The sequence below is a fragment of the Eptatretus burgeri genome, chromosome 1 (assembly GCF_056783735.1).
Source record: "Eptatretus burgeri isolate ZD-2024b chromosome 1, Ebu_testis_v1, whole genome shotgun sequence".
Lineage (NCBI taxonomy): Eukaryota > Metazoa > Chordata > Myxini > Myxiniformes > Myxinidae > Eptatretus > Eptatretus burgeri.
Genome location: NC_140961.1, coordinates 41,780,106 through 41,792,603, shown reverse-complemented (window position 1 = coordinate 41,792,603; position 12,498 = coordinate 41,780,106). Strand labels below are relative to the sequence as shown.

Genomic DNA, 12,498 nt, shown 5'->3' with positions numbered 1-12,498 from the left:
TCATCGGTGTAGGCAGAGAGGAACAAACGCCATCGTATCTGTGCCGCTGCAGTGACAGGGATACCTTGTTTTGGTTCCATGATGAAGTGAAGTGGTGGCCCAGTGGGTGCTGATGAAACTTGTGCACTCTCAAAACGAGGCTGAGAGCCTGCCGCTCAATTTTGGCCACTTTTGACAATTTCTGTTCCACTTTTGACAGGGTATTCAGAGCCATCATCCATTTTGTGTGACAGAACTGCTCCAATGCCATAGGCAAAGCTATCACATGCGAAGATGATTGGAAGTTTAGGATTGTAGTAAACGAGAACCATATCCTCTGTGAGTAGGAGCTTGACACAATTGAAAGCTACCTGTTGGTTGAATTCCCATGCCCAGCGTCACTCCTTCCTGAGCAGCCGAGTTAACGGAGCCAACTCAAACCTCAAATTGCTCACAAATCTCTGGGAGTACAGTGCCATATTGGCGAATCAGTGAAGCTAGATTTTGTCCTGTGGCGATAGCATATGCCGAATCACATCTATTTTCCATGTGCCTGTCAACAGCCCATCTGGCATGATGATGTGCCCGAGGTATTCCAAACATTGTCTGAAGAAAGCACACTTTTGTCCCTATTCAAGCGGAGACCACAAGCCTCCACATTGAGTTTCACTTTGATGATGTTCTTAAGGTCTTCCTCAGCTGTTTCACTTGCAATGTGTATATCATCCAGGAAGGATTGTGCTGAAAGATCTACACAAACCTGATACATAGCTTCCTGCCATAAAGCAATTCCAAAACACAATCGGGTGCATCGATAGAGTCATTGACAGGTGTTGATCATTAACAGATCACGACTACCGGGCTTCATTTCCAGATTTAAAAAAATGCATCCCACAGGTCGAGTTTCTTAAATGGTTTACTCCCTGTCAATTGTGCATATATCTCGTCAATCGATGGAAGAGGGTACTTCTCGACACGAAGACCTGAGTTAACTGTAGTCTTCAAGTCCCCTCATAAATGAACATCACCATTCTGCTTCAGCACACTAATGTATGGCACTCATTCAATTACTCTGCAAGCCTCAAACCTGTCTAACTCAGCTTTCACTTTGTCACGGAGAGCACATGGGGCTGGCCTAAGTTTTCAAAGATGAGGAGCCAAGCCCTCATTCATGAAGAGCTCGGCCTGTATATCCTTGTTTGCCAAGCTCATTGGAAAACAGGCCTTGATGGTTTTTGAAGGATCTGCTCCAAACGACTTGGTGTGGTTTGCACAAGGTGAATGGCTGAGCATTTCAGCTTGATGTGAATCGGCCAGACATGACCGAGAAGGGATGGTCCACTTCCTCAAACTACAAATAACTTGAGACCGGCAAGTTGTCCCTGATAGCTCACTAAGACATCAGCTACACAATGTCTTTATTTTCTCACTGGTAGCGGTGTAGAAAGTGAGCTTTGAACTGTTGAGCTTCAGACCGTTCAGCTAAAAGCGGTCTGTTCACTTGTGATGGAGACTGCAGCACCAGTGTCGACTTGGAACGTGATAGGAGCATTGTTCGCCTCCACATCTACTGTTGTTGGTTGAGCTTTTGGAGTTCCAACTGAATGAAGACCCAAAATTGGTTGAACATCTTGACTCGGGTCATCATCCATGATGTGTACGGTGGTTGATGCCGCTCAACAGATATGTTTTAGACGGCGCACAACGGAAGTGTCAACCTCTGCATCCCCACAGGCCTGAGTGGACACCTTGTCACTGGAAGTGTTGTGACTGTGGCCTGCTGTATTCCCTCGTGTGTTGTTTCTGACCAAATATTGTTCTCAGAGTCTGGGGTGAACCGGATACATTGTTGATTCCCATGTCAATTTCCATGGTCTGACCTGTACATCTTCGAGGGACTGTTTGACAGCCGATGCAGTTTCAACTGCATTGTTGAATGTAATGTCGTCGAACTTGAATATGAAGTATTGCAGAAACCATCTTCTGATCTTGTAAACCGGCAATAAATATATCATTGAGCCTGGGTGGACGCTCATCTGGCATGAACTTGCAGGCAACAGACAGATATTTCAGTCTTGCCAAAAAAATCAGCTACAGGGTGTTTCAAAAAGATTGATATAACTTTGACTTCCTGCCATTTCTTCATTTTTTGACCTATACCGTTTTCCATTTAAGGGTTTGGTGGTGTCATCGTGGTATTTGTTCACTCGGATTTCTAGCTCCGTAGCTCAACTATGCCATTGACAGTGAAGCAGAAGCCAAAATTGGTGGCTCTGTGGTATGAGACGAAATCATATGGAGACATCCACTGGAGGTTCTGCCTGTAATACGACTTCAGAACATGTGATGAACCCACAAATTGTGCCACTCAACGTATTGTGAAACATTTTGAGCACAAGGGTACAGTGCACAACCAGAGCAAGGGCAACAGTGGCAGTTTACATCAGTAACCAAGAGCCAAGCAACATCAATGCCATGTGGGAATCTGCAGTGGACAGTCCCAAGAAGTCCTACTACCAGCACTCCCAGGAGCTAGGCATCAAACCAACATCAGTCTGGCGTATCCTCACTAAAGAACTGAAGCTTTTCCCATACATCATCTCCATTAGGTATAAACTGAGTCAAGATGACATGAGAAGGAGACTTGATATGTGCAATTGGCTCAGTGACAGGATGGAGAGGTACCCAAACTGGATCAAGCTGATCTGGTTCAGCGATGAAGCCCATTTCCACTTGAACGGTGCCATCAACAACCGCAACAACATTTTCTGAGGGGCAGAACCACCTGAGATCACTGAGAGGTACCTGAAAGGGCCTAAGGTCACATGCTTCTGCACCTTCAATGCCAGGTGGGGAACGCTAGGGCATTACTGGTTTGAGAATGATAACAGCAGGACAGTGATGATCAACGGTGAGCGCTGCCGGGCTGTGCTAGATAAGTTCAATAATGATCGAGGCCAAAAGGTCAGTCCAAACCAGCTCAGCATGACCTGGTTTATGCAGGATGGTGCACCCCCACATACAGCTGGTGACACCATCACTTTCCTGCGGCAGCTCTTCAGAAACCGCCTCGTTGCCCTGGGTACCGCTCATGACTGGGCACCCCATAGCCCAGACTTGAATCCTCTGGACTGCTGGTTCTGGGGGGGATGCCAAAGGCTCTGTCTATACCAACCGCCCTGTTTCACTGGATGATCTGAAGCAGGAGGTGTCAGACTACCTCCAGGCACTGCCACATGAGACCGACAGGAAAGATGGACAGAACTTTGGAGTCAGCATCAATGCCTGTCTAAACCGCGGAGGGGCACACATCGAGAACATCATTTTCAAGGATTTTGCGTAAATGCCAATTTCAGACTTTGTGCTCTCACTAACTTTAGCAGTAACTTACTGCAATAGCAATCAGTGATATAAAATACCATGCCATGAGCTTTCAAGAAATGTTTGGTTCACATTCCTGAGGTTTCTGTTTCTTTGTAAATAAATATTTAAAGTTGCATCACTCTTTTTGAAACACCCTGGTACATGTACTCCTGAGTTCCTCGTCAAGTTATCAATTATTTTTTGGGCTTAGTATGTTCCTTCATCTTCTGGACGATAGACTGGAACATCAAGGCATCGTCTTTCGGCTTGTTGGGAGCGACCAAGTCACACAAGAGATGATAGTTGTCCGACGACAGCGAAGAAAGAAGAATGGCCTTCTTTGTAATTTTGTTGTCCACGTCATTTGTGATGAAATAGAACTTCTAAATAGAAATAGAAAAAATTTGTTGATCAAAAGGTTCAAAATCAGCGCCACTGAATGCAGGAACATTACCGTGAATGCTGACTATTGTCAGCCGTCTTCGTCACCAACTGTGGTGTTCACCAACAATACAACAAGAGACGAGGCCGGAGGCACAAGCATGCATTTCACTTTCTTCGAGTGGGTCTAAAATGCATGCTGCTCAGCAGGTGGCGCTCAAGCATATAGCAAACACTAAGCTACATACAGCACACAGGGAGTGTGTTTGCAGTACTCTGGGCAGTTTGAAAGCGATTGTGTAGATGGATAATGTGAATGTATCATTTTTGTGTGGGAGTCGTTATCCTGGGACGTCCAGTTCTTGGCATTTCTCTTGTTGATCCAGTGGCTTGATGACGTCTTCTGAGGTCAAAAGCAGTTGCTCGCCTCATGTTAAAGAGCCTTGCAACAAAGCTCATGGAAGACCCTGCTTGAAAGTGTCCAATCATTTCATTCCTCTCATTTTCTGGCAGACATGGCTTTCCAATGGATTGTTATGGTTCTTGGAGGGAGGTATGACATGTTTATCTGTGGTGTCTGGCTTTTTGAAGAAAAGGCCAAATTTTTTTGTTGAGCTTGCCTGGGATTTGAACCATGGACCTCTCACATCCAAAGTGCAAATCATACCCCGAGATCACCAAGCCATGTTTGTAAAGTTTTGTCTGAACATAAATGTTCAACTTTTATCACCCACATTTGTAAACTGTGACAGATATATTGCAATGTCCTTTACCATTTGATTGTGACCTTGAGCAAAGAAAGAAAGAAAAAAAGAGTTCTCATTTTTACTTATGGATGCTGTTTCATTGGAAAATAACACGTTTGTTTTCATTATGAGGCAGAATTGCAAGTACGACCAATTGGCTAATATTATGAGTTGGAGCCATCAGCGATCTCCGATTGCAGCCCTCTATTTACCTCTGCGACCAAAGGTGGATGGAGGTTGTGTTTTCATCGCTGTTTGTCTGTCTGTGAGCAGGATATCTCAAAATGTTGTGGACGGTTCAGCCAAAGGTTGGTGGACAGGTCGGGTGTGTGACAAGGACGAATTGTTTTGATTTTGGTGAAGATTCGGATCCTGTTCCGGTTCTGGGAATTTCTATATATTTTTTCCTTTATTCGGATCCAGATACGAGAAGAGGATTTCCACCTTCAGTGGTGGAGGTACATACACACTAGAACAGCACTAGGCAAAGTGCATCCCTCCACCAGGCTGAACAGTTTACGTTTTGTATCCCACTGATAGGCCAGATCTGGATCCGGACCTGAAGCAAAATCGAAACGACTTGTTCTTGTCACCTAATCAACTCGTCCACATAGTTTTGTCATAACCCATCCTCAACTTTTTGAGATATCATGCCACATGCCGTTTTTGGCCCCATCTTTCAATGGTGAAGAATCACTTAAAAAAAAAAATCCTCATAACCGGATTCGGATCTTCATCAAAATGTAATTAGTTGGAAGCTCTGAATTGGCTTGGAAATAACTTTGATATTGTATTTTGTCCCATTTGGCACTCTCATGTCTGAGTCGTTTGTGCTAACTGAACTCACGGATGAACCCAATAGTGACTTGCTCTGTAATTTTGCTTTACTTTCCAACTGTTTTATTCTTACAGAGGATTACAAAATGGACCAGGTTAAAGTATAATGGAGAATTAGACCTTAAATCGTAACGATTACCTTCGTTGCCATTTGAAAGGGTTTGCTCCGGAGTACGAAGGGGTCGCGCCTGAAACGTCAGCTTCTCCTTGTGAGCACATCTTGATCAACGTCCTGTTGATTTCAAACATCTCACCGGATTAAAGGCTTCTTCTTCGTCTTTCGTATGCAACACACGGATGTGAGTGGCATCATTGGCCGAGGGTGCGGCTGAGCCGCTGCTGCAATGCCCTCTGCAGGTTAGGGCAGTAATTTGTAATTTGGCCAGGGTGCCGGCGATAGCTCGCCTACTATTTGCGAAGGTCACCATGAGATCTTTAACATCCACCAACGAATGCTGGCAGACAGGACACCCAGTTTAACGTCCATCCGAGGGACGTAACACACCTGATGTCTCGACCTGCTTGTGAGACACCAGGATGACAGTTTGTAGTTAGGCCGAGATTCGAAGGACCTGTTGGGTGCACCTGGGTGGGGTGGGTAGAGAGAGCAAGTGGTTGGGGACACAATATTTGGAAGCAAACATTCAATGAAGAAGTAATGAGAAAAGGAAGAGGGAGGATGCTGTGAGAGAGAAAGGAGAATAAGGAGGGCGCATGTTGCAGGCATCCATTCAAAATGTTCAACTGTGTTTACTTACATATGCAATATATAGATGCTCCTTATGGTAAGTTCTGAGAATGGAAAATGGCCATGATTACAATTTGCACCGTTTCTATAGATGTTGCAAAAAGGAAGGAAATAGGGATTGATGGGAAAGGCAATTAAAGTTTATTAAATAACCCCCAGTCGAACGTACGTACTTTACATACAATTAAGGAGGAAATGAACAATTGGCTGCGGTACAAAAGGAAACGCTTTTTCAAAAAGTCATTTTGGGGACAAAGCTTGCAGGTGTCCCCAAGCCTCCATATTATCTGACAATAACGTTTCAAGTATATTTTCGTCATTCCAAACCACACGACATGGCCAAAAGTATGTGGACACCTGCTCGTCCAACATCTCATTCCAAAATCATGGGTATCAATATGGAGTTGGTCCCCCCTTTAATGCTATAACAGCCTCCACTCTTCTGGGAAGGCTTTCCACTGGATGTTGGAACATTGCTGTGGGGATTTGCTTCCATTCAACCACAAGAGCATTAGTGAGCTCGTGCACTAATGTTGGGCAATTAGGTCTGACTCACAGTCGGCGTTCCAATTCATCCCAAAGGTGTTCGATGGGGTTGAGGTCAGTGCTCTGTCCAGGGCAGTCAAGTTTTTTCCACACCAATCACAACAAACCATTTCTGTATAGACCTCGCTTTGTGCATGGGGACATTGTCATGCTGAAACAGGAAAGGGCCTTCTCCAAACTGTTGCCACAAATTTGGAAGCACAGAATCGTCTGGAATGTCATTGTATGCTGTTGAATTAAGATTTCCCTTCACTGGAACTCAGGGGCCTAGCCTAAACCATGAAAAACAGCCAAGGCCATTATTCCAACTCCACCAAACTTTACAGTTTGCACTGTGCATTCGGGCAGGTCGCATTCTCCTGGCAAACGCCAAACACAGATTCGTCCGTCAGATTGCCAGATGGTGAAGCGTGATTCATCACTCCAGAGAACGTGTTTCCAATGCTCCAGAGTCCAATGGCGGTGAGCTGTACAACATTCCAGCCGACGCTTGGCATTACACATGGTGATCTAAGGCTTTTTTTTTGGCTGCTCAGCCATGGAAACCCATTTCATGAAGCTCTCGACGAACAGTGTTTGTGCTGATGTTGCTTCCAGAGGCAGTTTGGAACTCAGTAGTGAGTGTTGCAACTGACGACAGATGATTTTTGCGCACTACGTTTTTCAGCCTTGGCAGTCCCGTTCTGTGAGCTTGTGTTTCCACTTCACAGCTGAGCTGTTGTTGCTCCTAGACGTTTCCACTTCACAATAACAGCACTTACAGTTGACCAGGCAGCTCCAGCAGGGCAGAAATTTGATGAACTGACTTGTTGGAAAGGTGGCATCCAATGATGGTGCCACGTTGAAAGTCACTGAACTCTTCAGTACGACCCATTCAACTGCCAATGTTTGGCTTTGGAGATTGCATGTCTGTGTGCTTGATTTGATACACCTGTCAGCAATGGGTATGGCTGAAATAGCCAAATCCACGAATTAGAAGGGGTATCCACATACTTTTGGCCATGTCGTGTATCTGCAGGTGCTGATGTGAGAAGGAACGTTGCTGGGACAGTGGAACATGAATTCCCCTTTTGCTCAGATGGGAGAAATGGTTAACAAGTGTCTGCAAGGAAGCCATTTTGTGGGGCACATTGGGGGTGGTGGTCACATGATGGGCAGTTGGACACACACACACACACACACACACACACACACACACACACACACACACACACACACACACACACACACAACGACTTATAAAATTATTGTGTAAAACGTCGTCCCTTGAGTACTGTATATCTTTCCATATAAAACGATGGTATAAAAATACATATTTATGGTGAAAACAGTGTGGGTACTTACATATTGTACAATGCAAACACAGTATGTGTGAGAGCATTTATCGGCAATTAAACCCCCAAAGCACCTGCTTCTCCCATATCTTGCTCCATGTGCAGGTGTTTGCTCGGCACGAGGCTCACAAGGAAGAACGCCTTTTTGTGGACCCGAATACAATGGAGCAAAACGTTTACGATATCAAACAAAGTCGAACTGTTGTGGGAGTCAGGGTGCTGAAATGAAGAGAGAACACGACGGCAAAGGTTCGATGTGTGGTTTGATGTGTGGTTCGATGTGTGGCAGATGCGTGGAAGATGCTGCAGCGGTTGGAAACAGGTGGTGCTTGTGTCCGAGGTCTAGTCCCGATCTGGTGTTTTTTACCTCTTCACCTTCCGCATTTCCTCCAGCTCTCCATCCAGCTCAGCATTCATGTTAAAAATCGGCCTCGATCAAATGGACCTTTGTTCTGAAGCCTGAGATGTGCAAACAGGAGATAAAACCGACATTCAAAAGGCCCTGCAGCCAGAGCTCGTGTTCAAATGGAGACCGGACGACCATTAGTTGCATAGTTTATTCTTGCTGTCTGTTTCACCGTGGCTTAGGCCATCAGGTAACTCCTGCTTTGGGGCCCTGTAGGACGTACTAGGAAGAGTGACTAAAGAGTGTAATGACGTATGGCAAGGATGGGTACAGTATTAGGTGCTGCAATTTCAGAGACTTAACGATGAGGGATGAGGGATAATGGGGTTTGGCTAATTCCCTGTTGCAGCTGAAAAAGGGGGATGCAGAGAGAAAAAGAGACCATTAGCAAGAAAGGATAAAAACAAAAATAGCTTAAAATGACTTCAAATTCTCATATGAAAAAGGTTACTAAAGCAGTTGAACCTGCGGACCAAAACTTTTATATTTATCCCAATCACGCCTTCGGTAAATGTTTTAATTAAACTTTAAAAATTCAGCATTTAAAAAGGAAAGACCATAAACAAGCATATGTTGACAAACATTGCACAGACATTGATTGGCCCAATGACCTCCCTGGTACTGAAGTTGCTTGTAAGGAGTTCCTTGAAATTGTGAAAACATTCGCCAGATCATGCGATCAAACAGGTGGGGGAGGTGGCGGGGGCGTGGCTTAAAGTCTGTAAGTTCTGACTGTCCAATCGTCATTGAAGAAAGGCATCATATAATGTTCTCCAACGTATCAGAAACATCCGCTATATAACGGTAGAAAAAGGTGAGGGTGTGTTAAAGCTGGAGGAACGTTAAACATCCCACGGTGTCTTTGGTGAAGAGTACGCAAATTATTGCCAGCCCCCTGAACAAGTTACAAATTCATGCTTTGACTAACACTAGGAAGGCAAAGGCAAACCACTCAGTGCAATCCTTGCCATGGGTTTGCATCAGCAGCAAGGGCGTCGATCCAAGCCAAAATGTGGGAGGGGACACGTAACTTGACCCTTCTCCCAAGGTGTGCCCGGGCAATATTGTTACGGATTTGGAAACCTTGTGCACACAAACAGCCAAAGTCCTCGTAGTTCAGTTATTTCAATAAGTACGTGTTTATAGTTAGAATCCATCTCCTATGTCTAATGGGAATTTTGTGTGTGTGCTCCGAGTTGTCTTTTAGTTAGGTTTTTACAACAACAACTACATATACAACAACAATAACAACAACAGAGACACCGACCCGCACTGACCCGGTCTCCATTGCCCACGTGTTTTTGGCTGAGGGCGTGGGCGGAGCGTCCATCGCTTCGGATTGAGGCTCCGCCCCAAGGAAGGGCATGGACCGTTTCCTCCAGCCAATGAGCAGAGGGCGAGCACCACACACGCACCCCAGTCAATCGGGAGGATGACCATGAGTCGTCCGACAACCCCTTGTCCAATCAGGAAGCGAGGGGCGAGAGAAGAAACCCCTCCCATCCTCAAGAGAGAAAAAGGGGACGAGACGACGACAGACGGGAGTGATTGTGGCGATTGGTTTGGTCTGCGGTCGTGGTTCGAGCGGTCTGCGGTCCTTTGTGGTGGCTCACCGTGGTGGTGGTGACCGAAGAGGAGTGATCGAGGCGAATGCCTAGCGTCTTGAGTGATCGTAGCGACCGCTGATCGTCTGCGGTCGTGGTGGCTTGGTCTCGTTCATGGGCCGTCGACTTCGGGTTGTGGGTTCGAGTCCCACAGTGGTGGTTCGGAGTCGGTGTGACCGCACGAGGCGGGAAGGTATGCCGGCCTGGCTCTACCGAAAATAGACCCACGGGGTCCATTTCTTGTGTGTGTGTGTGTGTGTGTGTGTGTGTGTGTGTGTGTGTGTGTGTGTGTGTGTGTGTGTGTGTGTGTGTGTGTGTGTGTGTGTGTGTCGCTGTCCTGTAAGTAGAAACTGTTAAGTGCTTTTCGTTCCTTGTAAATTGTATTTATTTTATTCGGATAACTCTGCTCTTTTTGTGCTTCCCCTCCCCGATTATTGTTATAAATAAACCCCTGTTAAATGTAGCAGCTCATTTTCTGTGCTTTCTCCCATTGGCCTAGCATGGTGTGGGTTTGAGAAATAGTAAGGCCGTTCGTGCTGTAAATTGTTCATTTGGACCGACGGATCTTGGTAACCCCCGCTCGGTTTACACCCGGATCGGGCTCGGTAAACGGTCCGTTCCGCCCGAGATCCGTCGAGGGTGTGGTTTTCCCTGGTAGTTGGCCGACGTGGGTATTTAGGTATATTGAAATTAGGCAATTAACCCTACCTCACGCCGTCGAAATATTGGCGACCACGGTCCGCTAAGGGACCCATGAACCCTCGGACTTATCCGAGAGTCACGACCTAAATTCCAGGTGTTCGGTGGGAGACGACTCTACTGCTCCACCTAGTGGTCGTTTATCGCCACCGACCGCCCGGCCCACAACAATAAATCACCACGACAACTGCTCCCCACAAATCGATTAGGCGACATGAACAATGGACTGCAACGTTTTTTTCAGTTCCAGATACGGTATATTAAAACAGTGTATTAATACATGTGCACATACAGGTTCATATACTCTACTGTATTTATCCAAATAGAGTGTGACGGTTTGGAACATTGGAAACAAATGTATTTTCCAATTCGTGGGGATCCAGTGCAGTCACTGTATGAGTGCGAGCGACAGAGCTGCCGTCAGTGGGTGTGAGCGGCCAGCCAGCGCCGTGTGTAGAAGAGACGGTGCATATAGGGGGCGACGGTAGTGTACATCATGTACACTACCGTCGCCCCCTATATGCACCTTACAGTACATGCACAGTACATGAGGTATATCTACAGCATGGGACTGCATGGTAAAATGACAAGAATAGCAACGAAGGCTTATCGCTGCATACCAACAGCTATTGCTTGATTTTTTTGCATTTTTCAAATAGGCATGGAACTCGAAATTTGGGGGGGGGACAGAATATACTCTGTCCCCCCTGGTAAAAAAAAGTGGGAGGGACATGTCCCCCCCCCCGGGATCAACGCTCATGATCAGCAGCAATGAACCTGTCATGTAGGAGAGGATGTCATGTAGAAGGATGCACCGGGTGGACAAGATGGATACAGAAACAAACTCTCAGGAAGGAATAACTGGAAATATGGAAAGAGGTGGGCTTGGTGGTGGGGGGATTGAAGAGGTAGAAAAAATCATATTTTGCATGGGAGACGGTCTGAGATGGTGTCGAACAGCTGTCTTGAAGACCTGGAGGGAAAAATGATGTTGAAGAGAATGTGGAAGTTGGTTCCACAGGGAGGGAATAAGAGGAAGAAATGAGCAGTGGTCTGGGAGTTTCACCAGAAAGGGGTTGATGGTGGACCGTGTGAGCCGTGTGAAAACCTGGGAAAAAGGAACAGAACAAGGAAAGAGCAGATGGTGCAAGACCAGAAAGAAGGTGGTAGAAGACAGAGAAACCACCCACCTGTCTGCGATGGAAAGGTGATAAGCCCATTAACTCAGCTTCTTTGCAAGATATTCCAATGACCTTAAAGGCCTTGGTTTCCATGGCATCAAGCTGAGCAAGATGTGAGGCAGGGGCACCAGCCCAGAGGGTAGAGCAGTACTCCATCAAGCTACATGCCTTGTAGGTGGATGAGTTCAGGTGTGCCAATAAATGACTTTGCACAACGGACGATGCCTAGTCGACAACTGGCCATGGAGGCCAACTTTTAAATTTGGTTTGCCTAAGAAAGATTGTGGCCGATAGTGAGACCTAAAAGTTTGAGTGAATGAACTTCTTAAATGGAAATGTTAATAAATTATATGGGTGGAGGGGTTGGTGGGGGTGGGGTGTTCGGAGAGAAATAGAGTTATCTGGATTGATAGACATGTTCCAAGTGTTTGACCAGCTTGTGATTATATCAAGGTCTGAGGAGAGGGAAGAGGCTGCAGCGTGTCTATCTGAAGGATGGGGGATGTCACGATAAAGGGTGGAGTCATCAGCATACTGATAAAGGAGATTTTCCAGTCAGAGAGATCATTGATGAAGATTAGGAATCGGATGGGGCCGAGAACCCTGCCTTTAGGGACTGCAGCCTTAAGAGGGAGAAGAGATGAAAGGATTATGTTGATAGCCGCACATTGGCG

At 46.0% G+C, this 12,498-nt stretch overlaps 1 protein-coding gene across 7 annotated transcripts in view; it reads right to left on the bottom strand.

The window, feature by feature from the left end:
• Nucleotides 1–6,172: 6,172 nt before the first annotated feature.
• LOC147034330 (KH domain-containing RNA-binding protein QKI-like) overlaps nucleotides 6,173–12,498 on the bottom strand; it is a 554,637-nt gene continuing 548,311 nt past the window's right edge. For 5 of the 7 annotated variants that reach the window (XM_085880964.1, XM_085880956.1, XM_085880974.1 and 2 more), the window contains one exon: nucleotides 6,173–11,616. In XM_085880964.1, the coding sequence (XP_085737090.1) occupies nucleotides 11,441–11,616 (176 nt within the window). In that variant the 3' untranslated portion in view covers nucleotides 6,173–11,440. The remainder of the gene's footprint in view (nucleotides 11,617–12,498) is intronic. The other 2 variants (XM_085880948.1, XM_085880938.1) reach the window with 2 other exon arrangements.